The 25,984-nt window shown below is 58.1% G+C and overlaps 2 protein-coding genes across 3 annotated transcripts in view; both read left to right on the top strand.

The window, feature by feature from the left end:
• Positions 1-5: 5 nt before the first annotated feature.
• SLC22A15 (solute carrier family 22 member 15) lies at positions 6-15,818 on the top strand (the record flags this gene model as incomplete). Its single annotated transcript, XM_072132183.1, has 11 exons — positions 6-170; positions 358-490; positions 1,129-1,293; positions 1,805-1,934; positions 3,699-3,911; positions 5,611-5,751; positions 5,856-5,941; positions 14,597-14,711; positions 14,889-14,961; positions 15,036-15,221; positions 15,585-15,818. Coding segments are annotated over 11 exons (1,461 nt in total), but the record flags the coding sequence as incomplete, so codon positions are not given.
• A 5,985-nt stretch (positions 15,819-21,803) lies between these two features.
• Positions 21,804-25,984, top strand: part of LOC140110341 (protein mab-21-like 3) — a 79,280-nt gene continuing 75,099 nt past the window's right edge. Inside the window, exons 1-2 of one of the 2 annotated variants that reach the window (XM_072132179.1) lie at positions 21,809-22,303; positions 22,631-22,764. In XM_072132179.1, the coding sequence (XP_071988280.1) occupies positions 22,717-22,764 (48 nt within the window). In that variant the 5' untranslated portion in view covers positions 21,809-22,303; positions 22,631-22,716. Of the gene's footprint in view, positions 22,778-25,984 lie in introns of both variants that reach the window. The other variant, XM_072132180.1, reaches the window with a different exon arrangement.

Below are 25,984 nucleotides of genomic sequence, written 5' to 3'. Positions count from 1 at the left end.
CCTCTGTCTTGCAGCTCTATGTGGCCACAGAGGTGGTGCTCATTACCATCCTGGGGGTCACCCCTCCGCATCACTGGGTGTACGATGACCCCCTAACTACAGGCCACAATATCACCGGGGAACATGGACACCTGGAATTTGAGGGGAACTTCACATCCATCAGCTCTGAAGTAAGATGGGGCGGGGCTGCACAGCGGGGGCGGGGCTGCACAGCGGGGGTGGGGCTGAGGTGAGATGTGGGCAGAGCTGTGACAACCTTTTGTCCTGGTGTCTCCTCCCCCAGTGGTCTCTAGGGGGGTGGGGCTGAGATGTGGGCGGAGCTGTGACTACCTTTTGTCTTGGTGTCTCCTCCCCCAGTGGTCTCTAGTGGGTGCTCAGGCTTACAAGATCGGTGCTGCCAGCTCCGTCTACTTCGGAGGGGTCCTGGTGGGGGTCGTCTTATTCGGACAATTATCAGATCGGTTTGGCAGGAAGTCGGTGTACATAACAGGTAAGTGATTACTCTGCTATGACTGAGCTGTATATACTCCAGTCACATCCAGAGCTGTGGTCACATGTCTATTATTACATCTCATACTCCAGTCACATCCAGAGCCGCGGTCACATGTCTATTATTACATCTTATACTCCAGTCACTTCCAGAGCTGCAGTCACATGTCTATTATTACATCTTATACTCCAGTCACATCCAGAGCTGCAGTCACATGTCTATTATTACATCTTATACTCCAGTCACTTCCAGAGCTGCGGTCACATGTCTATTATTACATCTTATACTCCAGTCACTTCCAGAGCTGCGGTCACATGTCTATTATTACATCGTATACTCCAGTCACATCCAGAGCTGCGGTCACATGTCTATTATTACATCGTATACTCCAGTCACATCCAGAGCTGCGGTCACATGTCTATTATTACATCTTATACTCCAGTCACTTCCAGAGCTGCGGTCACATGTCTATTATTACATCGTATACTCCAGTCACATCCAGAGCTGCGGTCACATGTCTATTATTACATCGTATACTCCAGTCACTTCCAGAGCTGCAGTCACATGTCTATTATTACATCGTATACTCTGGTCGCACTTCAGCTGGTTCGTGCCGGGTCATGTGACTTCTCTTGCAGGGCTGGCGGTGGACGTGGTCTTCTCCCTGTTGAACGCCCTGTCGCCCTCGTTCACGGTCTTCCTCTCCACTCGCTTTGTGGTTGGCGTGATGAACGGCGGGATGTCGCTGGTCGCCTTTGTGCTGCTGAATGAGTGCATCGGCGCCACCTACTGGGCAATAGCAGGTAGGTAGGTAGTCCCCCGTGCGCCGGGAGCGTAGTCCCCCGTGGGTCGGGAGCCGGGAGCGTAGTCCCCCGTGGGTCGGGAGCCGGGAGCGTAGTCCCCCGTGGGTCGGGAGCCGGGAGCGTAGTCCCCCGTGGGTCGGGAGCCGGGAGCGTAGTCCCCCGTGGGTCGGGAGCCGGGAGCGTAGTCCCCCGTGGGTCGGGAGCCGGGAGCGTAGTCCCCCGTGCGCCGGGAGCGTAGTCCCCCGTGCGCCGGGAGCGTAGTCCCCCGTGCGCCGGGAGCGTAGTCCCCCGTGCGCCGGGAGCGTAGTCCCCCGGGAGCGTAGTCCCCCTTGCGCCGGGAGCGTAGTCCCCCTTGCGCTGGGAGCGTAGTCCCCCGTGCGCCGGGAGCGTAGTCCCCCTTGCGCTGGGAGTGTAGTCCCCCGTGCGTCCGTGCCATCCTGGGCCCCTTGTATTGTTGTTCCCCTGATTCTCTGGCTTGCAGCACTGACCCCCTCAATGCTTGTGACCCCAGGATCGCTCAGCAGTCTGTTCTTTGCACTGGGAATCGCGCAGTTCGCTCTCATCGGATACTTTGTGCACGGGTGGCGGCTCCTGGCGCTGGTGGTGAACATACAAGGACTAAGCATCCTCTTGCTGTCACTGTGAGTAGGGTCTGCCCCATGTGGGGGTCTCTTGGTGGGGTGGGGGGGTTCTTCCTTGTGTAGTGGTGGGGGGGGCTCTGTCTTGTGTAGTGGTCTCCTGGTGGTTTGGGGCTCTGTCTCGTGTAGTGGTCTCCTGGTGGTTTGGGGCTCTGTCTCGTGTAGTGGTCTCAAGGTGGGGTGGGGTTCTGTCCCGTGTAGTGGTCTCCTGGTGGTGGTGGGGGGGGGGGTTCTGTCCCGTGTAGTGGTCTCCTGGTGGGGGGGGTTCTGTCCCGTGTAGTTGTCTCCTGGTGGTGCTGGTGGTGGGGGGGGGGTTCTGTCCCGTGTAGTGGTCTCCTGGTGGGGGGGGTTCTGTCCCGTGTAGTGGTCTCCTGGTGGGGTGGGGTTCTGTCCCGTGTAGTGGTCTCCTGGTGGGGAGGGGCTCTGTCCCGTGTAGTGGTCTCCTGGTGGGGTGGGGTTCTGTCCCGTGTAGTGGTCTCCTGGTGGTTTGGGCTCTGTCTCGTGTAGTGGTCTCCTGGTGGGGTGGGGCTCTGTCCCGTGTAGTTGTCTCCTGATGGGGGGGGGGCGTCTCCCGTGTAGTTGTCTCCTGGTGGGGGGGGGGGGTTCTGTTCCGTGTAGTGGTCTCAAGGTGGGGAGGGGCTCTGTCTCGTGTAGTGGTCTCCTGGTGGGGTGGGGTTCTGTCCCGTGTAGTGGTCTCCTGGTGGGGTGGGGTTCTGTCTCGTGTAGTGGTCTCCTGGTGGGGTGGGGTTCTGTCCCGTGTAGTAGTCTCCTGGTGGTTTGGGGCTCTGTCTCGTGTAGTGGTCTCCTGGTGGGGTTCTGTCCCGTGTATTGGTCTCCTGGTGGTTTGGGGCTCTGTCTCGTGTAGTGGTCTCCTGGTGGGGTGGGGTACTGTCCCGTGTAGTGGTCTCCTGGTGGTTTGGGGCTCTGTCTCGTGTAGTGGTCTCCTGGTGGGGTGGGGTTCTGTCCCGTGTAGTGGTCTCCTGGTGGGGGTGGGGTTCTGTCCGTGTAGTTGTCTCCTGGTGGGGGTGGGGTTCTGTCCGTGTAGTTGTCTCCTGGTGGGGGTGGGGTTCTGTCCGTGTAGTGGTCTCCTGGTGGGGGGGGGGTCTGTCCTGTGTAGATGTATCCTGGGGGGGGGGGGGATTCTGTCCCGTGTAGTTGTCTCCTGGTGGTTTGGGGCTCTGTCCCGTGTAGTTGTCTCCTGGTGGGGGGGGGGGTTCTGTTCCGTGTAGTTGTCTCCTGGTGGGGGGGAGGGGTTCTTGTCTCGTGTAGTGGTCTCAAGGTGGGGAGGGGTTCTGTCTCGTGTAGTGGTCTCCTGGTGGGGTGGGGTTCTGTCCCGTGTAGTGGTCTCCTGGTGGTTTGGGGCTCTGTCTCGTGTAGTGGTCTCCTGGTGGGTTGGGGTTCTGCCCCGTGTAGTGGTCTCCTGGTGGGGTGGGGTTCTGTCTCGTGTAGTGGTCTCCTGGTGGGGTGGGGTTCTGTCCCGTGTAGTGGTCTCCTGGTGGTTTGGGGTTCTGTCTCGTGTAGTTGTCTCCTGGTGGGGTGGGGCTCTGTCCCGTGTAGTGGTCTCCTGGTGGTTTGGGGCTCTGTCTCGTGTAGTGGTCTACTGGTGGGAGGGGGTCTCCTGGTCTCCTCTGTAGTGGTCTCCTGGTGGGGTGGGGTTCTGTCCCGTGTAGTGGTCTCCTGGTGGTTTGGGGCTCTGTCTCGTGTAGTGGTCTCCTGGTGGGAGGGGGTCTCCTGGTCTCCCGTGTACAGACGCTCTCTCTGTGGCAGGTGGATCCCGGAGTCCCCCCGATGGCTTCACTCTCAGGGTCGCCTTCGCGAGGCTCAGGGCGCTCTGATCTTTATGGGACGCTGGAACTGCTCCAAACCCAAACCCTTCTCCCTGACCCCCCGGCAGAAGAGCGCGGCCCCCCAGGACAGTATCTGGAGCATATGTAGCAGTGCTGTTCTGCGCCGCCGGACACTGCTCATGATGTGGGCCTGGTAAGTCCTGTCTGTGGCACCAGGAGGAGGGGGATCTGTGTGTGGGAAGGGTTTGTTGTGGGGGTGCTGTATGGGGGTGGGATGTGTGTGTGGGGGGGTCTATGTGTTGGTGGGGGAGGTCTGTGTGTTGGTGGGGGGGTCTGTGTGTTGGTGGGGGGTCTATGTGTTGGTGGGGGGGTCTATGTGTTGGTGGGGGAGGTCTGTGTGTTGGTGGGGGAGGTCTGTGTGTTGGTGGGGGAGGTCTGTGTGTTGGTGGGGGAGGTCTGTGTGTTGGTGGGGGAGGTCTGTGTGTTGGTGGGGGAGGTCTGTGTGTTGGTGGGGGAGGTCTGTGTGTTGGTGGGGGAGGTCTGTGTGTTGGTGGGGGGTCTATGTGTTGGTGGGGGGTCTATGTGTTGGTGGGGGGTCTATGTGTTGGTGGGGGGGGTCTGTGTGTTGGTGGGGAGGTCTGTGTGTTGGTGGGGGAGGTCTGTGTGTTGGTGGGGGAGGTCTATGTGTTGGTGGGGGAGGTCTGTGTGTTGGTGGGGGGGTCTATGTGTTGGTGGGGGGGTCTATGTGTGGGAAGGGTTTGTTGAGGGGGTGCTGTATGGGGGTGGGATGTGTGTGTGGGGGGGTCTATGTGTTGGTGGGGGGGTCTGTGTGTTGGTGGGGGGGTCTATGTGTTGGTGGGGGAGGTCTGTGTGTTGGTGGGGGAGGTCTGTGTGTTGGTGGGGGAGGTCTGTGTGTTGGTGGGGGAGGTCTGTGTGTTGGTGGGGGAGGTCTGTGTGTTGGTGGGGGAGGTCTGTGTGTTGGTGGGGGAGGTCTGTGTGTTGGTGGGGAGGTCTGTGTGTTGGTGGGGGAGGTCTGTGTGTTGGTGGGGGAGGTCTGTGTGTTGGTGGGGGGTCTATGTGTTGGTGGGGGAGGTCTGTGTGTTGGTGGGGGAGGTCTGTGTGTCAGTGGGGGGGGGGTCTGTGTGTCAGTGGGGGGGGGGTCTGTGTGTCAGTGGGGGGGGGGTCTGTGTGTCAGTGGGGGGGGTCTATGTGTCGGTGGGGGGGTCTGTGTGTGTGTGTGGGGGTCTGTGTGTGTGTGTGTGGGGGTCTGTGTGTGTGTGGGGGGGGGTCTGTGTGTGTGTGGGGGTCTATGTGTGTGTGTGTGGGGGTCTGTGTGTGTGTGTGTGGGGGTCTGTGTGTGTGTGTGGGGGGGTCTGTGTGTGTGTGGGGGTCTATGTGTGTGTGTGTGGGGGTCTGTTTGTGTGTGTGTGGGGGTCTGTTTGTGTGTGTGTGGGGGTCTATGTGTGTGTGTGTGGGGGTCTATGTGTGTGTGTGTGGGGGTCTATGTGTGTGTGTGTGTGTGTGTGTGGGGGTCTATGTGTGTGTGTGTGGGGGTCTATGTGTGTGTGTGTGGGGGTCTATGTGTGTGTGTGTGGGGGTCTATGTGTGTGTGTGTGGGGGTCTATGTGTGTGTGTGTGGGGGTCTATGTGTGTGTGTGTGGGGGTCTATGTGTGTGTGTGTGTGTGGGGGTCTGTGTGTGTGTGTGTGTGGGGGTCTATGTGTGTGTGTGGGGGTCTATGTGTGTGTGTGTGGGGGTCTATGTGTGTGTGTGTGGGGGTCTATGTGTGTGTGTGGGGGTCTATGTGTGTGTGTGGGGGGGTCTAGGTGTGTGTGTGGGGGGGTCTGTGTGTGTGGGGGTCTCTGGAGCTGCTCTTCATGCCCCTCCTGTCAGGTTTGTCTGCAGCCTCGTGTATTATGGGCTGACGCTCAGCACCGGAGACCTGGGAGGAAACGTCTACCTGAACCTGGCGCTGTCCGGCCTGGCAGAGGTCCCAGCGTATCCATTGTGCATGTATCTCATCAGTCATAGGAGGTAGGTGCTGGGGGCCTCATCCTGCCCCCTCATGGTCGCCCTGTGTCCTGCAGAAACTGATCTCTGTCTGTTGTGCTGAGGATTCGTCACTTTGTGTTTTGCAGCTTTGGTCGGAGATTATCGCTATCGGCCTTCATGAGTCTGGGCGGAATCGCATGTCTGATTATTATGGCCGTACCTCAGACAAAAGGTATCGGGGGCCACACCCCATCCCCCCTCACCACCTCCAGCATTGGGGGCCACACCTGACCCCCCCCCCCCCTCACCACCTCCAGCATTGGGGGCCACCCCCCCCCCTCACCACCTCCAGCATGGAGAGGGCCCCCTCACCACTGCTTGCATGATGGGGGTCACACCCCATTTCCCCCACCATGGGGGGTCTGGGAATAACGTTGTATGATATAAGTAATTACTAGAATTTTATCACACAAAATAAATATTGATACAAAAGAAGAACAGAACTCAGAGCCCCAGCCACCACCCATCTCCATGCTGGAGGACCCAGCCACCACCCATCTCCATGCTGGAGGACCCAGCCACCACCCATCTCCATGCTGGAGGACCCAGCCACCACCCATCTTCATGCTGGAGGACCCAGCCACCACCCATCTCCATGCTGGAGGACCCAGCCACCACCCATCTCCATGCTGGAAGACCCAGCCACCACCCATCTCCATGCTGGAGGACCCAGCCACCACCCATCTTCATGCTGGAGGACCCAGGCACCGCCCATCTTCATGCTGGAGGACCCAGCCACCACCCATCTCCATGCTGGAGGACCCAGCCACCACCCATCTCCATGCTGGAGGACCCAGCCACCACCCATCTCCATGCTGGAGGACCCAGCCACCACCCATCTTCATGCTGGAGGACCCAGCCACCACCCATCTCCATGCTGGAGGACCCAGCCACCACCCATCTCCATGCTGGAAGACCCAGCCACCACCCATCTCCATGCTGGAGGACCCAGCCACCACCCATCTTCATGCTGGAGGACCCAGGCACCGCCCATCTTCATGCTGGAGGACCCAGCCACCACCCATCTCCATGCTGGAGGACCCAGCCACCACCCATCTCCATGCTGGAGGACCCAGCCACCACCCATCTCCATGCTGGAGGACCCAGCCACCACCCATCTCCATGCTGGAGGACCCAGGCACCGCCCATCTTCATGCTGGAGGACCCAGCCACCACCCATCTCCATGCTGGAAGACTCAGCCACCACCCATCTCCATGCTGGAGGACCCAGCCACCACCCATCTCCATGCTGGAAGACTCAGCCACCACCCATCTCCATGCTGGAGGACCCAGCCACCACCCATCTCCATGCTGGAGGACCCAGCCACCACCCATCTCCATGCTGGAAGACCCAGCCACCACCCATCTCCATGCTGGAAGCCCCAGCCACCACCCATCTACATGCTGGAAGACTCAGCCACCACCCATCTACATGCTGGAGGACCCAGCCAGCACGCATCTCCATGCTGGAGGACCCAGCCACCACCCATCTCCATGCTGGAGGACCCAGCCACCACCCATCTTCATGCTGGAGGACCCAGCCACCACCCATCTCCATGCTGGAGGACCCAGCCACCACCCATCTCCATGCTGGAAGCCCCAGCCAGCACCCATCTCCATGCTGGAAGCCCCAGCCAGCACCCATCTCCATGCTGGAGGACCCAGCCACCACCCATCTCCATGCTGGAGGACCCAGCCACCACCCATCTCCATGCTGGAAGCCCCAGCCAGCACCCATCTCCATGCTGGAGGACCCAGCCACCACCCATCTCCATGCTGGAAGCCCCAGCCAGCACCCATCTCCATGCTGGAGGACCCAGCCACCACCCATCTCCATGCTGGAAGCCCCAGCCAGCACCCATCTCCATGCTGGAGGACCCAGCCACCACCCATCTCCATGCTGGAAGCCCCAGCCACCACCCATCTACATGCTGGAGGACCCAGCCACCACCCATCTACATGCTGGAAGCCCCAGCCACCACCCATCTCCATGCTGGAGGACCCAGGCACCGCCCATCTCCATGCTGGAGGACCCAGGCACCGCCCATCTCCATGCTGGAGGACCCAGGCACCGCCCATCTCCATGCTGGAGGACCCAGGCACCGCCCATCTCCATGCTGGAGGACCCAGGCACCGCCCATCTCCATGCTGGAGGACCCAGGCACCGCCCATCTCCATGCTGGAGGACCCAGGCACCGCCCATCTCCATGCTGGAGGACCCAGGCACCGCCCATCTCCATGCTGGAGGACCCAGGCGCCGCCCATCTCCATGCTGGAGGACCCAGGCGCCGCCCATCTCCATGCTGGAGGACCCAGGCGCCGCCCATCTCCATGCTGGAGGACCCAGGCGCCGCCCATCTCCATGCTGGAGGACCCAGGCGCCGCCCATCTCCATGCTGGAGGACCCAGGCGCCGCCCATCTCCATGCTGGAGGACCCAGGCGCCGCCCATCTCCATGCTGGAGGACCCAGGCGCCGCCCATCTCCATGCTGGAGGACCCAGGCGCCGCCCATCTCCATGCTGGAGGACCCAGGCGCCGCCCATCTCCATGCTGGAGGACCCAGGCGCCGCCCATCTCCATGCTGGAGGACCCAGGCGCCGCCCATCTCCATGCTGGAGGACCCAGGCGCCGCCCATCTCCATGCTGGAGGACCCAGGCGCCGCCCATCTCCATGCTGGAGGACCCAGGCGCCGCCCATCTCCATGCTGGAGGACCCAGGCGCCGCCCATCTCCATGCTGGAGGACCCAGGCGCCGCCCATCTCCATGCTGGAGGACCCAGGCGCCGCCCATCTCCATGCTGGAGGACCCAGGCGCCGCCCATCTCCATGCTGGAGGACCCAGGCGCCGCCCATCTCCATGCTGGAGGACCCAGGCGCCGCCCATCTCCATGCTGGAGGACCCAGGCGCCGCCCATCTCCATGCTGGAGGACCCAGGCGCCGCCCATCTCCATGCTGGAGGACCCAGGCGCCGCCCATCTCCATGCTGGAGGACCCAGGCGCCGCCCATCTCCATGCTGGAGGACCCAGGCGCCGCCCATCTCCATGCTGGAGGACCCAGGCGCCGCCCATCTCCATGCTGGAGGACCCAGGCGCCGCCCATCTCCATGCTGGAGGACCCAGGCGCCGCCCATCTCCATGCTGGAGGACCCAGGCGCCGCCCATCTCCATGCTGGAGGACCCAGGCGCCGCCCATCTCCATGCTGGAGGACCCAGGCGCCGCCCATCTCCATGCTGGAGGACCCAGGCGCCGCCCATCTCCATGCTGGAGGACCCAGGCGCCGCCCATCTCCATGCTGGAGGACCCAGGCGCCGCCCATCTCCATGCTGGAGGACCCAGGCGCCGCCCATCTCCATGCTGGAGGACCCAGGCGCCGCCCATCTCCATGCTGGAGGACCCAGGCGCCGCCCATCTCCATGCTGGAGGACCCAGGCGCCGCCCATCTCCATGCTGGAGGACCCAGGCGCCGCCCATCTCCATGCTGGAGGACCCAGGCGCCGCCCATCTCCATGCTGGAGGACCCAGGCGCCGCCCATCTCCATGCTGGAGGACCCAGGCGCCGCCCATCTCCATGCTGGAGGACCCAGGCGCCGCCCATCTCCATGCTGGAGGACCCAGGCGCCGCCCATCTCCATGCTGGAGGACCCAGGCGCCGCCCATCTCCATGCTGGAGGACCCAGGCGCCGCCCATCTCCATGCTGGAGGACCCAGGCGCCGCCCATCTCCATGCTGGAGGACCCAGGCGCCGCCCATCTCCATGCTGGAGGACCCAGGCGCCGCCCATCTCCATGCTGGAGGACCCAGGCGCCGCCCATCTCCATGCTGGAGGACCCAGGCGCCGCCCATCTCCATGCTGGAGGACCCAGGCGCCGCCCATCTCCATGCTGGAGGACCCAGGCGCCGCCCATCTCCATGCTGGAGGACCCAGGCGCCGCCCATCTCCATGCTGGAGGACCCAGGCGCCGCCCATCTCCATGCTGGAGGACCCAGGCGCCGCCCATCTCCATGCTGGAGGACCCAGGCGCCGCCCATCTCCATGCTGGAGGACCCAGGCGCCGCCCATCTCCATGCTGGAGGACCCAGGCGCCGCCCATCTCCATGCTGGAGGACCCAGGCGCCGCCCATCTCCATGCTGGAGGACCCAGGCGCCGCCCATCTCCATGCTGGAGGACCCAGGCGCCGCCCATCTCCATGCTGGAGGACCCAGGCGCCGCCCATCTCCATGCTGGAGGACCCAGGCGCCGCCCATCTCCATGCTGGAGGACCCAGGCGCCGCCCATCTCCATGCTGGAGGACCCAGGCGCCGCCCATCTCCATGCTGGAGGACCCAGGCGCCGCCCATCTCCATGCTGGAGGACCCAGGCGCCGCCCATCTCCATGCTGGAGGACCCAGGCGCCGCCCATCTCCATGCTGGAGGACCCAGGCGCCGCCCATCTCCATGCTGGAGGACCCAGGCGCCGCCCATCTCCATGCTGGAGGACCCAGGCGCCGCCCATCTCCATGCTGGAGGACCCAGGCGCCGCCCATCTCCATGCTGGAGGACCCAGGCGCCGCCCATCTCCATGCTGGAGGACCCAGGCGCCGCCCATCTCCATGCTGGAGGACCCAGGCGCCGCCCATCTCCATGCTGGAGGACCCAGGCGCCGCCCATCTCCATGCTGGAGGACCCAGGCGCCGCCCATCTCCATGCTGGAGGACCCAGGCGCCGCCCATCTCCATGCTGGAGGACCCAGGCGCCGCCCATCTCCATGCTGGAGGACCCAGGCGCCGCCCATCTCCATGCTGGAGGACCCAGGCGCCGCCCATCTCCATGCTGGAGGACCCAGGCGCCGCCCATCTCCATGCTGGAGGACCCAGGCGCCGCCCATCTCCATGCTGGAGGACCCAGGCGCCGCCCATCTCCATGCTGGAGGACCCAGGCGCCGCCCATCTCCATGCTGGAGGACCCAGGCGCCGCCCATCTCCATGCTGGAGGACCCAGGCGCCGCCCATCTCCATGCTGGAGGACCCAGGCGCCGCCCATCTCCATGCTGGAGGACCCAGGCGCCGCCCATCTCCATGCTGGAGGACCCAGGCGCCGCCCATCTCCATGCTGGAGGACCCAGGCGCCGCCCATCTCCATGCTGGAGGACCCAGGCGCCGCCCATCTCCATGCTGGAGGACCCAGGCGCCGCCCATCTCCATGCTGGAGGACCCAGGCGCCGCCCATCTCCATGCTGGAGGACCCAGGCGCCGCCCATCTCCATGCTGGAGGACCCAGGCGCCGCCCATCTTCATGCTGGAGGACCCAGGCACCGCCCATCTTCCAGTATGAAGCTGGGGGGTGGCCGGGTCTTCCAGCATGGAGATGGGTGGTGGCCGGGTCCTCCAGCATGGAGATGGGTGGTGGCCGGGTCTTCCAGCATGAAGATGGGTGGTGGCCGGGTCTTCCAGAATGAAGCTGGGGGGTGGCCGGGTCTTCCAGCATGAAGCTGGGAGGTGGCCGGGTATTCCAGCATGAAGCTGGGGGATGGCCGGGTCTTCCAGCATGAGGATGGGTGGTGGCCGGGTCTTCCAGCATGAGGATGGGTGGTGGCCGGGTCTTCCTGTATGAAGCTGGGGGATGGCCGGGTATTCCAGCATGAAGCTGGGGGATGGCCGGGTCTTCCAGCATGAGGATGGGTGGTGGCCGGGTCTTCCAGCATGAGGATGGGTGGTGGCCGGGTCTTCCTGTATGAAGCTGGGGGGTGGCCGGGTCTTCCTGTATGAAGCTGGGGGGTGGCCGGGTCTTCCAGTATGAGGATGGGTGGTGGCCGGGTATTCCAGTATGAGGATGGGTGGTGGCCGGGTCTTCCAGTATGAAGCTGGGGGGTGGCCGGGTCTTCAAGCATGAAGATGGGTGGTCACCGATATGGATTCTCTAAAGGAAATTGGAATAAGGTTCATGAGAATCGGGCACATTCTACTTTGGTTGTTTGGTCTTGATAAAAGTGCCTCAGGTGCTGCCTATAGATGGGTCCTTGAGAGACGGATACCACAGTGGTCTGGATTGGGCTTGGATACTGGAGGGGTTGTCAGCGGAGGCGCAGGAGGTCAGACTATCGTGAGTTTTGCAGTAAAGAGTTGCGTTATTTGGTATCTCAGGGACACAACGCGTTTCGGAGTCAGCTGCAACTCCATCAAGGGAAAAGAGACAGAGAATCTAGAAAATGAACTGCAAAAGAAAATCCATAAAGATTCATGAACAATCTGCAGATCCATAAAATGAATGAGAATATAAAGAATCCACAGAAAGTCCCTAAAAATAGAAATGTCCATAAAATATATAAATACACAGAAACAATAGTAATAATAATAATGTTACAGGAAAAATATTAAACACATAAATGCTGTAAATATCTCCCAAAATGCATAAAGGAAGAAACACGGAGCTGAAGGTAATAATCCAGGAGGTTATCCGTGCATTCAGCGGCTGTTACAAGGAGCCGCAGGTTATTAATTCTCCGCAGATTTACTTGTGTACATTTCTATTTTTAGGGATTTTCTATGGATTCTTTAAATTCTCCTTTATTTTATGGATCTGCAGATTGTTCATGAATATTTTCCACATCTTTATGGATTTTCTTTTGCATTTTATTTTTTTAGATTCTCTGTCTCTTTTCCCTTGATGGAGTCGCAGTTGACTCCGAAATGCGTTGTGTCCCTGAGATGCCAAATAATGTGACTCTTTACTGCGAACCTCGCAATGGTCTGACCTCCTGCGCCTCGGCCGACAGCCCCTCCGGTATCCATGTAATAAAAGGAAATGAATTATGTACTAATCACACAATGTGATTACAGATCTCTCCATTGTCTGTAGGGGAAAATTTGCTAATTCAGCAGAGAATCTGGAGACCCCAGGGCAGATAATAATGGTACTAGAGACCCCAGGGCAGATAATAATGGTACTAGAGACCCCAGGGCAGATAATAATGGTACTAGAGACCCCAGGGCAGATAATAATGGTACTAGAGACCCCAGGGTAGATAATAATGGTACTAGAGACCCCAGGGCAGATAATAATGGTACTAGAGACCCCAGGGCAGATAATAATGGTACTAGAGACCCCAGGGCAGATAATAATGGTACTAGAGACCCCAGGGCAGATAATAATGGTACTAGAGACCCCAGAGCAGATAATAATGGTACTAGAGACCCCAGGGCAGATAATAATGGTACTAGAGACCCCAGGGCAGATAATAATGGTACTAGAGACCCCAGGGCAGATAATAATGGTACTAGAGACCCCAGGGCAGATAATAATGGTACTAGAGACCCCAGAGCAGATAATAATGGTACTAGAGACCCCAGAGCAGAGAATAATGTTATTGGAGACCCCAGAGCAGAGAATAATGTTATTGGAGACCCCAGATCAGATAATAATGGTACTAGAGACCCCAGAGCAGAGAATAATAGTACTGGAGACCCCAGAGCAGAGAATAATAATACTGGAGACCCCAGAGCAGAGAATAATAGTACTGGAGACCCGAGAGCAGAGAATAATAGTACTGGAGACCCCAGAGCAGATAATACTGGCGACCCCAGAGCAGATGGTGATAGTACCAGAGACCCCAGAGCAGATGGTGATAGTACCGGAGACCCCAGAGCAGATGGTGATAGTACCGGAGACCCCAGAGCAGATGGTGATAGTACCGGAGACCCCAGAGCAGATGGTGATAGTGCCGGAGACCCCAGAGCAGATGGTGATAGTACCGGAGACCCCAGAGCAGATGGTGATAGTACCGGAGACCCCAGAGCAGATGGTGATAGTGCCGGAGACCCCAGAGCAGACGATGATAGCGCCGGAGACCCCAGAGCAGACGATGATAGCGCCGGAGACCCCAGAGCAGACGATGATAGCGCCGGAGACCCCAGAGCAGACGATGATAGCGCCGGAGACCCCAGAGCAGACGATGATAGCGCCGGAGACCCCAGAGCAGACGATGATAGCGCCGGAGACCCCAGAGCAGACGATGATAGCGCCGGGGTCCGCAGAGCAGACGATGATAGCGCCGGAGACCCCAGAGCAGACGATGATAGCGCCGGAGACCCCAGAGCAGACGATGATAGCGCCGGGGTCCGCAGAGCAGACGATGATAGCGCCGGGGTCCGCAGAGCAGACGATGATAGCGCCGGGGTCCGCAGAGCAGACGATGATAGCGCCGGGGTCCGCAGAGCAGACGATGATAGCGCCGGGGTCCGCAGAGCAGACGATGATAGCGCCGGGGTCCGCAGAGCAGACGATGATAGCGCCGGGGTCCGCAGAGCAGACGATGATAGCGCCGGGGTCCGCAGAGCAGACGATGATAGCGCCGGGGTCCGCAGAGCAGACGATGATAGCGCCGGGGTCCGCAGAGCAGACGATGATAGCGCCGGGGTCCGCAGAGCAGACGATAATGGTGCTGGAGACCCCAGAGCAGACGATGATAGCGCCGGGGTCCGCAGAGCAGACGATGATGGCGCCGGGGTCTCCATAGCAGACGATGATAGCGCCGGGGTCTCCAGAGCAGACGATAATGGTGCTGGAGAGATGATAATAGTACTGGGAGACCCCAGTAACAGCTGCCCTGTCCTTCGCCTCTCGCTCTGAGCACTGCACTGCCCTGCGTCCTAATGGTGAGATATAGGACCAGCGTTAGGAGATACCGGGAGAGGTGAGGACTTGTCAGATGTACTCGCCATTATCCCACCTCCTGCACCAATCAGTGATGACTGTGCTCGGGTAGGCTGCAGGCGGTGTAACCCTGGCTTAGTGCCAGCCTGCTGTGCCCTCGTGCTCCCCTCTGATGTTGTGTTCTCTCCTTACAGGTTGGGGGCGCTGGTTGAATAGTCAGACGTTATCGCTGCTGGGGAAGCTCTGTATAAGCGCCGCATTTAACATTGTCTATATCTATACATCAGAGCTGTATCCCACCACTATCAGGTACGGCTTGTACCTGTGCACTATGGGGTTCGTCTTGTACCCGCCCACTATGGGGTCATTATGGGCTGGGCTTGTGCCTGGCCACCACGGGGTCACTATGGGGTACGGCTTTTATCTGGTCACTGTCTGTTCACAATTCCGCCTCCTGGTGCATCATGGGATTCTATGTATTTGCAGGAACGTGGGGATGGGCGTCTGTTCTATGGTCTCTCGTTTTGGAGGAATCATCGCTCCCTTTGTTCCTGGCCTGGTTCGTGTCTATTATATTCTCTTGATCCCGGTGCTGAGTGATGGATATTAGTGACGGCTGATGTCTCTCCGCAGCGCTCCGTCCACTGGTCTCTCCCGTATGTGGTGTTTGGTTCCTCGGGGATCAGCGCTGGACTCCTCAGCCTCCTGTTACCGGAGACTCTGCACTGTCCTCTGCCGGAGACTCTGAGTGACCTGCAGGCGTCCACGTACCGCCCCCTGGAGGAGGAGTCATGTCTGCTGAGCGAGGACACGGCACAGGTCAGAGGATGCTAGGGACATATGACCCCTATGGATGGAGCTGAATATTAGGCTACATATATGAGAGCAAGGCCTCCGAGACATCACTTCTCCTCATTCCCCGATATCAGGGAGGTCAGAGGTGCAACAAGAGGGGCCTTGATGGATGAGGCAAAATGGGATAATGGTGGTAGTCACCCAGGATAAGTCACAGGTGGAGTTCTACCTCCCCTGTAGTTATGGGACTACAGGGGAGACGAATGGATAGCAGGGACACGCCCGGCTGATTCCTGCTGTAACTTTGGGGTGTAGAAAGTGTTTCTCCAGGTCATTGTGTTATTCTGGACCCCTGATGCCTCTGTCACTTCTCTCCAATCTCTTTAGAGTGAACCCAGAAACATAGCAAATATCTCCAGCGAGGAGGAGGAAGAGCTCTGACCACATGCCGCTAGATACAGAGGAACACTGGAATATGGAGGGGATAGCCTTGGGGTGCAGGTTCTCCAGATGACGCAAGACCACACTCACAGCTGCCTGTTCTCCTGGCTCTGGCCACCCCTCTGTCACTGTCCCGCTCCCCTGGCTCTGGCCTCTCCTTTGCTCCTCTGGCTCCCGCCTCTTTTCTGTCGCTATCCCGCTCCCCTGGGTCTAGCTCGGATGCTCCCCTGGCTCTGGCCTCTCCTCGGACACCCCCCTTGGTTCTAGCTTCTCCTCGGACGCTCCCCGGGCTCCGGCCTCTCTTCCGTCGCTGTCCCGCTCCCCTGGCTCTGGCCTCTCCTCGGACCCTCCCCTGTGTATGGCCTCTCCTGGGACACTCCCCTGGCTCTGGCCTCTCCTGGGACGCTCCCCTGGCTCTGGCCTCTCCTGGGACGCTCCCCTGGCTCTGGCCTCTCCTGGGACGCTCCCCTGGCTCTGGCCTCTCCTGGGACGCTCCCCTGGCTCTGGCCTCTCCTGGGACGCTCCCCTGGCTCTGGCCTCTCCTGGGACGCTCCCCTGGCTCTGGCCTCTCCTGGGACGCTCCCCTGGCTCTGGCCTCTCCTGGGACGCTCCCCTGGCTCTGGCCTCTCCTGGGACGCTCCCCTGGCTCTGGCCTCTCCTGGGACGCTCCCCTGGCTCTGGCCTGTCCCCGGTCGCTCCCCTGGCTCTGGCCTCTCCTCGGACGCTCCCCTGGCTCTGGCCTCTCCTGGGACGCTCCCCTGGCTCTGGCCTATCCCCGGTCGCTCCCCTGGCTCTGGCCTGTCCCCGGTCGCTCCCCTGGCTCTGGCTTGTCCCCGGTCGCTCCCCTGGCTCTGGCTTGTCCCCGGTCGCTCCCCTGGCTCTGGCCTCTCCTGGGACGCTCCCCTGGCTCTGACCTCTCCTGGGACGCTCCCCTGGCTCTGGCCTCTCCTCGGACGCTCCCCTGGCTCTGGCCTCTCCTCGGACGCTCCCCTGGCTCTGGCCTCTCCTCGGACGCTCCCCTGGCTCTGGCCTCTCCTCGGACGCTCCCCTGGCTCTGGCCTCTCCTCGGACGCTCCCCTGGCTCTGGCCTCTCCTCGGACGCTCCCCTGGCTCTGGCCTCTCCTCGGACGCTCCCCTGGCCTCTCCTCGGACGCTCCCCTGGCTCTGGCCTCTCCTCGGACGCTCCCCTGGCTCTGGCCTGTCCCCGGTCGCTCCCCTGGCTCTGGCCTGTCCCCGGTCGCTCCCCTGGCTCTGGCCTGTCCCCGGTCGCTCCCCTGGCTCTGGCCTCTCCTCGGACGCTCCCCTGGCTCTGGCCTCTCCTCGGACGCTCCCCTGGCTCTGGCCTCTCCTCGGACGCTCCCCTGGCTCTGGCCTCTCCTCGGACGCTCCCCTGGCTCTGGCCTCTCCTCGGACGCTCCCCTGGCTCTGGCCTCTCCTCGGACGCTCCCCTGGCTCTGGCCTCTCCTCGGACGCTCCCCTGGCCTCTCCTCGGACGCTCCCCTGGCTCTGGCCTCTCCTCGGACGCTCCCCTGGCTCTGGCCTGTCCCCGGTCGCTCCCCTGGCTCTGGCCTGTCCCCGGTCGCTCCCCTGGCTCTGGCCTCTCCTCGGACGCTCCCCTGGCTCTGGCCTCTCCTCGGACGCTCCCCTGGCTCTGGCCTCTCCTCGGACGCTCCCCTGGCTCTGGCCTCTCCTCGGACGCTCCCCTGGCTCTGGCCTCTCCTCGGACGCTCCCCTGGCTCTGGCCTCTCCTCGGACGCTCCCCTGGCTCTGGCCTCTCCTCGGACGCCCCCCTGGCTCTGGCCTCTCCTCGGACGCCCCCCTGGCTCTGGCCTCTCCTCGGACGCTCCCCTGGCTCTGGCCTCTCCTCGGACGCTCCCCTGGCTCTGGCCTGTCCCCGGACGCTCCCCTGGCTCTGGCCTGTCCCCGGTCGCTCCCCTGGCTCTGGCCTCTCCTCGGACGCTCCCCTGGCTCTGGCCTCTCCTCGGACGCTCCCCTGGCTCTGGCCTCTCCTCGGACGCTCCCCTGGCTCTGGCCTCTCCTCGGACGCTCCCCTGGCTCTGGCCTCTCCTCGGACGCTCCCCTGGCTCTGTCCCGCTATCCACTGGCGCCACATTTTGCACTTTGTCTTCTCTTGTGTTTGCTGCTTGTATTCCTCTGGTGGTGCTGGTCTCGAGGGTTGTAGCCTGGTGGTGGGTGCTGTGTTACATACATCCTGTGATGGTGCATCTTATTTCATGTAACAAGTTATAACATACAAAGTGACTGTGGGAAACCTGTGACACAGGTTTTTGCACTTCTGTACAGGACGCTCCTCCTCTGCAACGCGTGGCCACATGTGACTTGTACTGCAGCTGCCTGATCCCTGCCTTGCGTGTTTCTACCTGCACAGAGCATCACAACCCCTACTCCTGCCCCTTGTCCTCCTCACCTGTCTTTTGTACTATTCCTCTGCTGTTGCCCCTCCCGTCCTCTCCTTCTCCCCTTTTTCCCCCTCTCCTCTTTCTCTGCTCTCTCTCCACTTCTCCTGCCCTCTCTCCTCTTCCTCTGCTCCTGCCCTCTCTCCTCTTCCTCTGCTCCTGCCCTCTCTCCTCTACCTCTGCTCCTGCCCTCTCTCCTCTACCTCTGCCCCTGCCCTCTCTTCCTCTGCTCTTGCCCCCTCTCTTCTTCCACTGATCTTGCCCCCTCTCTTCTTCCTCTGCTCTTGCCCCCTCTCTTCTTCCTCTGCTCTTGCCCCCTCTCTTCTTCCTCTGCTCTTGCCCCCTCTCTTCTTCCTCTGCTCTTGCCCCCTCTCTTCTTCCTCTGCTCTTGCCCCCTCTCTTCTTCCTCTGCTCTTGCCCCCTCTCTTCTTCCTCTGCTCTTGCCCCCTCTCCTCTTCCTCTGCTCTTGCCCCCTCTCCTCTTCCTCTGCTCTTGCCCCCTCTCTTCTTCCTCTGCTCTTGCCCCCTCTCTTCTTCCTCTGCTCTTGCCCCCTCTCTTCTTCCTCTGCTCTTGCCCCCTCTCTTCTTCCTCTGCTCTTGCCCCCTCTCTTCTTCCTCTGCTCTTGCCCCCTCTCTTCTTCCTCTGCTCTTGCCCCCTCTCCTCCTTCTCTCCCCATCGCAATGTTTATAAACGTTTTAATGTTTGTTGCTATAAAAACAAACCCTCAGCTGTCATCAGCCTCGGTCATGTGACCACTTACTGCACAGTTTAACCCAGGTTATCATTTTCCTGGTGCCGTAGTTTTACTGTTTCTGTAACGGGGTCTTGGTTTTCACAGGAGGAGCGGTTTTTATTCTCTCCTTTTGTAAGGAACTTTTGGAATTATTTTGGGGAAATGAACAGAAAACACCATTTTGCCTTGTTTTTTGTGTTTTATGGTGAGCGGTGATAAACCATGTGACCTGCAGGCCACGCCCTCACAGTGAAGATTTATATACCTTATTGTATTACATTACTTTTATAAAGTAAATAAAGTTTAAAAAATGCAGAAAGTTCTTGTTTTCTCGTATCTTGTGCTTATCATTATGTAATATGCCACGGAGCGGATGGAGCCTCTGCCCCCCTGTACATCTGATTGTGAAAAGTAGTGAACATCAGTCATGATGATGTGATAGGACCAAAGTGTTAGACATGAGAGCAAAAGATTCAGGTTATGGAGGATATGACCTTTTGATCTTTGGACAAAGCAGAGGCAGGGAGTTACCTGGAGATGAGGGAGGAGGTGCAGCACAGGGGAGATCTGTTTGTAAGAGGGAAACCCAATAAAACATTTGGCTATTTCCAGACCTCGGGCTGAGCACTATGGATCCCCGACACCAAGGGAAATAGGACAAGACCTAGGGCTAGTCCATAAGGAACCCCATCATCATGGGCAGAGGAGAAGACATAGAAATAAAGAGCCTTACTTTGGACAGACATTTTCAGAAATGTTGGGTTTTGGTGGTAGTGATAGTCGGTGCTTATCCAAGACTTCTATGTTCTCAGCTGCATGTTTGATCAGGACTGTATCCAAAAGTGTCTTGGACACCACTTTGAAGGGACGCAGTCTTGGATGTAGTCTAGGACATTTCTTTGGTAGGACGCAGTCTAGGACACCTTGGAGGTTAGATGCCGTCTTGGACCCCACTTTGAAGGGACGCAGTCTTGGATGTAGTCTAGGACATTTCTTTGGTAGGACGCTGTCTAGGACACCTTGGAGGTTAGATGCCGTCTTGGACACCACTTTGAAGGGACGCAGTATTGGATGTAGTCTAGGACATTTCTTTGGTAGGACGCAGTCTAGGACACCTCGGAGGTTAGATGCCGTCTTGGACACCACTTTGAAGGGACGCAGTCTTGGATGTAGTCTAGGACATTTCTTTGGTGGGACGCAGTCTAGGACACCTTGGAGGTTAGATGCCGTCTTGGACACCACTTTGAAGGGACGCAGTCTTGGATGTAGTCTAGGACATTTCTTTGGTGGGACGCAGTCTAGGACACCTTGGAGGTTGGATGCCGTCTTGGACACCACTTTGAAGGGACGCAGTCTTGGATGTAGTCTAGGACATTTCTTTGGTGGGACACAGTCTAGGACACCTTGGAGGTTGGATGCCGTCTTGGACACCACTTTGAAGGGACGCAGTCTTGGATGTAGTCTAGGACATTTCTTTGGTGGGACGCAGTCTAGGACACCTTGGAGGTTAGATGCCGTCTTGGACACCACTTTGAAGGGACGCAGTCTTGGATGTAGTCTAGGACATTTCTTTGGTGGGACGCAGTCTAGGACACCTTGGAGGTTGGATGCCGTCTTGGACACCACTTTGAAGGGACGCAGTCTTGGATGTAGTCTAGGACATTTCTTTGGTGGGACGCAGTCTAGGACACCTCGGAGGTTGGATGCCGTCTTGGACACCACTTTGAAGGGACGCAGTCTTGGATGTAGTCTAGGACATTTCTTTGGTGGGACGCAGTCTAGGACACCTCGGAGGTTAGATGCCGTCTTGGACACCACTTTGAAGGGACGCAGTCTTGGATGTAGTCTAGGACATTTCTTTGGTGGGACGCAGTCTAGGACACCTTGGAGGTTGGATGCCGTCTTGGACACCACTTTGAAGGGACGCAGTCTTGGATGTAGTCTAGGACATTTCTTTGGTGGGACACAGTCTAGGACACCTTGGAGGTTGGATGCCGTCTTGGACACCACTTTGAAGGGACACAGTCTTGGATGTAGTCTAGGACACTTCTTTGGTGGGACCCAGTCTAGGACACCTTGGAGGTTGGATGCCGTCTTGGACACCACTTTAAAGGGACGCAGTCTTGGATGTAGTCTAGGACATTTCTTTGGTGGGACGCAGTCTAGGACACCTCGGAGGTTGGATGCCGTCTTGGACACCACTTTGAAGGGACGCAGTCTTGGATGTAGTCTAGGACACTTCTTTGGTGGGACCCAGTCTTAGGACACCTTGGTGGTTACATACATTCTCTCCTTACACATACCAGAAATGTATTATCCTGTAGAGAGAACTAACTGGTATTTAGTGATGAACTGTTACTGTGTGAGGTTCAGTCTTATGGATTTAGTCATCTGATAGACCACTGTGGGTCTCCGTGCAGGTGGGGCTGTACCATCCATTACAGCTTCCAGTTCAAATATTACAGCATCCTTTCATAATCTCAGACAGTCTCCCAATGGCAGGATGTGTCTCTAAGGACAGGACTGCTATCTTCCTCCATGTTCTCCCCTATGACAAATCACCAGTCCAATGTTATTAGGGCTCCCAGTTCCACCTGAACACCATTTTGTCTCATAACCTTTGGAGGGGCTGTAGAGGCAGTTCTGAGCTCCTGCCTTTGCCATGGATGACTCTCTGGTTTAATTCTCAATAGCCCAAGCTGCATGACTGTTCCCACATGATGTTCAGGAGAAGTAACAGAAGAAGGATGATGAACCCTTCTGTGACCTCAGCTGGTGGAACTATTTGATTGCAAAAACACTTTTCATCCATTAAAAGCAAAATAAATGAAATTCGTATGTAAATGTCCTCTTATAAGCAACAAAAAGCAAAGAGCTGAGGCGAATTGTTCCTTTATTCAGTAAAGTCTCAAAACAGATTGTTTTTGGATAACATCATCTTCAAATGCAGAGACGTGAAGGGAGTGGTGACTCTTCCGACTTCTCTTATTACCGAACCTGAAGTCTCTTAACAGAAGTGACCTCACAGATGGAATCTAGAACTACCTCACCGATCTACCTGCAACCGTGAAGGTGTCTTCATCGATGTACATGTAACCAGGAAGGTGTCCTCACCGATCTACCTGCAACCGTGAAGGTGTCTTCATCGATGTACATGTAACCAGGAAGCTGCCCTCACGGATCTACCTTTAACCAGGAAGGTGTCCTCACCGATCTACCTGCAACAAGGAAGGTGTCCTCACCCATCTACCTGCAACCGTGAAGGTGTCTTCATCGATGTACATGTAACCAGGAAGGTGTCCTCACCGATCTACCTGCAACCGTGAAGTTGTCTTCATCGATGTACATGTAACCAGGAAGGTCTCCTCACCAATCTACCTTTAACCAGGAAGGTGTCCTCACCGATCTACCTACCTTTAACCATGGATCTACCTGTAACCAACTTGTAATAAGGAAGGTGTTCTCAACAAACAAGGGACTGCAGTGTCTGGGTGTACATACAGTAGCCTGCTCAGGTTGGTGATCCTCATCATATTGGGTACTGCAGTAAAATTAAAGAACCAATCACAGAATTAAAGTAAAATCTGTATAAACTGTTAATTTCCATAGAAAATCTGCCCCCCTCCCCACTACACAATTTTTTATAAACCTATGTCAAGGAGAACTTGACTGCAACATGTCCAGGTCATGGGTGCTGGAGCGTGGGGAGGGGAGCGGTAAAACAATGATTGTGTTGGATGTTTATAGTAAATACATAGATGACAAGGGCATTGTAGCGTCAACAAGCTGGAACATGAGGGAGGTGCCCCAGGCTCTGGCATTGATTAGTGCACTTATCCCAGGAGACTGCTGCCCAGAGTGGCTCACCAGGGGATCATGAGTAGAGAACTGGCCGTGGGGACACCAGGAGCTGCACCAGGAGCTGAAGATGAAGGGGATCACAGAGGAAGAGCTACATAATTTCCTCATCAATACGGTACAACCCTTGTGTGAGTGTACAATCCTTGAATGAGTGAAAAACCCTACAACCCTTGAGTAAGTGTAGCCTGGATAAGGATGAACCTTATATCTCATATACTATTCCCAAATGTGCAATCAATGTCTAAGGTGAAGGGACCTCCAGATATAATAAACCCTACTTCATCCTCTTCATCCTCCATTGATATGTCTGCAGCCCCTACCCCCTATGCTTCACCCTCTCCAACCATCCCTGATCTATGTGCTGCCTCCTGTCCTTCACCCTCTCCAACCATCCCTGATCTATCTGCTGCCTCCTGCCCTTCACCCTCTCTAACCATCCCTGATCTATCTGCTGCCTTCTGCCCTTCGCCCCCTCTCCAACCATCCCTGATCTATCTGCTGCCTCCTGCTCTTCTCCCTCTCCAACCATCCCTGATCTATATGCTGCCTCCTGCCCTTCACCCTCTCCAACCATCCCTGATCTATCTGCTGCCTTCTGCACTTTGCCCCCTCTCCAACCATCCCTGATCTATGTGCTGCCTCCTGCCCTTCACCCTCGCCAACCATCCCTGATCTATCTGCTGCCTCCTGCCCTTCACCCTCTCCAACCATCCCTGATCTATCTGCTGCCTCCTGTCCTTCACCCTCTCCAACCATCCCTGATCTATATGTTGCCTCCTGCCCTTCACCCTCTCCAACCATCCCTGATCTATCTGCTGCCTCCTGCTCTTCACCCTCTCCAACCATCCCTGATCTATCTGCTGCCTCCTGCTCTTCTCCCTCTCCAACCATCCCTGATCTATCTGCTGCCTCCTGCCCTTCACCCTCTCCAACCATCCCTGATCTATCTGCTGCCTTCTGCCCTTCACCCTCTCCAACCATCCCTGGTCTTTCTGCTGCCTCCTGCCCTTCACCCTCTCCAACCATCCCTGGTCTATCTGCTGCCTCCTGCCCTTCACCCTCTCCAACAATCCCTGATCTATCTGCTGCCTCCTGCTCTTCTCCCTCTCCAACCATCCCTGATCTATATGCTGCCTCCTGCCTTTCACCCTCTCCAACCATCCCTGGTCTATCTGCTGCCTCCTGCCCTTCATCCTCTCCAACCATCCCTGATCTATGTGCTGCCTCCTGCCCTTCACCCTCTCCACCCATCCCTGATCTATCTGCTGCCTCCTGCCCTTCACCCTCTCCAACCATCCCTGATCTATCTGCTGCCTCCTGCCCTTCACCCTCTCCAACCATCCCTGATCTATCTGCTGCCTCCTGCCCTTCACCCTCTCCAACCATTCCTGATCTATCTGCTGCCTCCTGCCCTTCACCCTCTCCAACCATCCCTGATCTATCTGCTGCCTCCTGCCCTTCACCCTCTCCAACCATCCCTGATCTATCTGCTGCCTTCTGCCCTTCGCCCCCTCTCCAACCATCCCTGATCTATCTGCTGCCTCCTGCCCTTCACCCTCTCCAACCATCTCTGATCTACCTGCTGCCTCCTGCTCTTCATCCTCTCCAACCATCCCTGATCTATCTGCTGCCTGCTGCTCTTCTTCCTCTCCAACCATCCCTGATCTATCTGCTGTCTCCTGCCCTTCGTCCTCTACAACCATCCCTGATCTATATGCTGCCTCCTGCCTTTCACCCTCTCCAACCATCCCTGGTCTATCTGCTGCCTCCTGCCCTTCACCCTCTCCAACCATCCCTGATCTATCTGCTGCCTTCTGCCCTTCACCCTCTCCAACCATCTCTGATCTATCTGCTGCCTCCTGCCCTTCACCCTCTCCAACCATCCCTGATCTATCTGCTGCCTTCTGCCCTTCACCCTCTCCAACCATCTCTGATCTATCTGCTGCTTCCTGCTCTTTTCCCTCTCCAACCATCCCTGATCTATCTGCTGCATCCTGCCCTTCACCCTCTCCAACCATCCCTGATCTATCTGCTGCCTCCTGCTCTTCTCCCTCTCCAACCATCCCTGATCTATATGCTGCCTCCTGCCCTTCACCCTCTCCAACCATCCCTGATCTATCTGCTGCCTCCTGCCCTTCACCCTTTCCAACCATCCATGATCTATCTGCTGCCTCCTGCCCTTCACCCTTTCCAACCATCCCTGATCTATCTGCTGCCTCCTGCCCTTAACCCTTTCCAACCATCCCTGATCTATCTGCTGCCTTCTGCCCTTCGCCCCCTCTCCAACCATTCCTGATCTATGTGCTGCCTCCTGCCCTTCACCCTCTCCAACCATCCCTGATCTATGTGCTGCCTCCTGCCCTTCATCCTCTCCACCCATCCCTGATCTATGTGCTGCCTCCTGCCCTTCACCCTCTCCAACCATCCCTGATCTATCTGCTGCCTCCTGTCCTTCACCCTCTCCAAACATCCCTGATCTATCTGTTGCCTCCTGCCCTTCACCCTCTCCAACCATCCCTGATCTATCTGCTGCCTTCTGCCCTTCACCCTCTCCAACCATCCCTGATCTATCTGCTGACTCCTGCCCTTCTCCCTCTCCAACCATCCCTGATCTATCTGCTGCCTCCTGCCCTTCACCCTCTCCAACCATCCCTGATCTATCTGCTGCATCCTGCCCTTCACCCTCTCCAACCATCCCTGATCTATCTGCTGCCTCCTGCTCTTCTCCCTCTCCAACCATCCCTGATCTATATGCTGCCTCCTGCCCTTCACCCTCTCCAACCATCCCTGATCTATCTGCTGCCTCCTGCCCTTCACCCTTTCCAACCATCCATGATCTATCTGCTGCCTCCTGCCCTTCACCCTTTCCAACCATCCCTGATCTATCTGCTGCCTTCTGCCCTTCACCCTCTCCAACCATCCCTGATCTATCTGCTGCCTCCTGCCCTTCTCCCTCTCCAACCATCCCTGATCTATCTGCTGCCTCCTGCCCTTCACCCTCTCCAACCATCCCTGATCTATCTGCTGCATCCTGCCCTTCACCCTCTCCAACCATCCCTGATCTATCTGCTGCCTCCTGCTCTTCTCCCTCTCCAACCATCCCTGATCTATATGCTGCCTCCTGCCCTTCACCCTCTCCAACCATCCCTGATCTATCTGCTGCCTCCTGCCCTTCACCCTTTCCAACCATCCATGATCTATCTGCTGCCTCCTGCCCTTCACCTTTTCCAACCATCCCTGATCTATCTGCTGCCTCCTGCCCTTAACCCTTTCCAACCATCCCTGATCTATCTGCTGCCTCCTGCCCTTCACCCTTTCCAACCATCCATGATCTA

Source organism: Engystomops pustulosus, unplaced genomic scaffold, assembly GCF_040894005.1.
Source record: "Engystomops pustulosus unplaced genomic scaffold, aEngPut4.maternal MAT_SCAFFOLD_256, whole genome shotgun sequence".
Classification (NCBI taxonomy): domain Eukaryota; kingdom Metazoa; phylum Chordata; class Amphibia; order Anura; family Leptodactylidae; genus Engystomops; species Engystomops pustulosus.
Note: the sequence above shows the minus strand (reverse complement) of the source record. Positions and strands in the feature narration are given on the sequence as shown.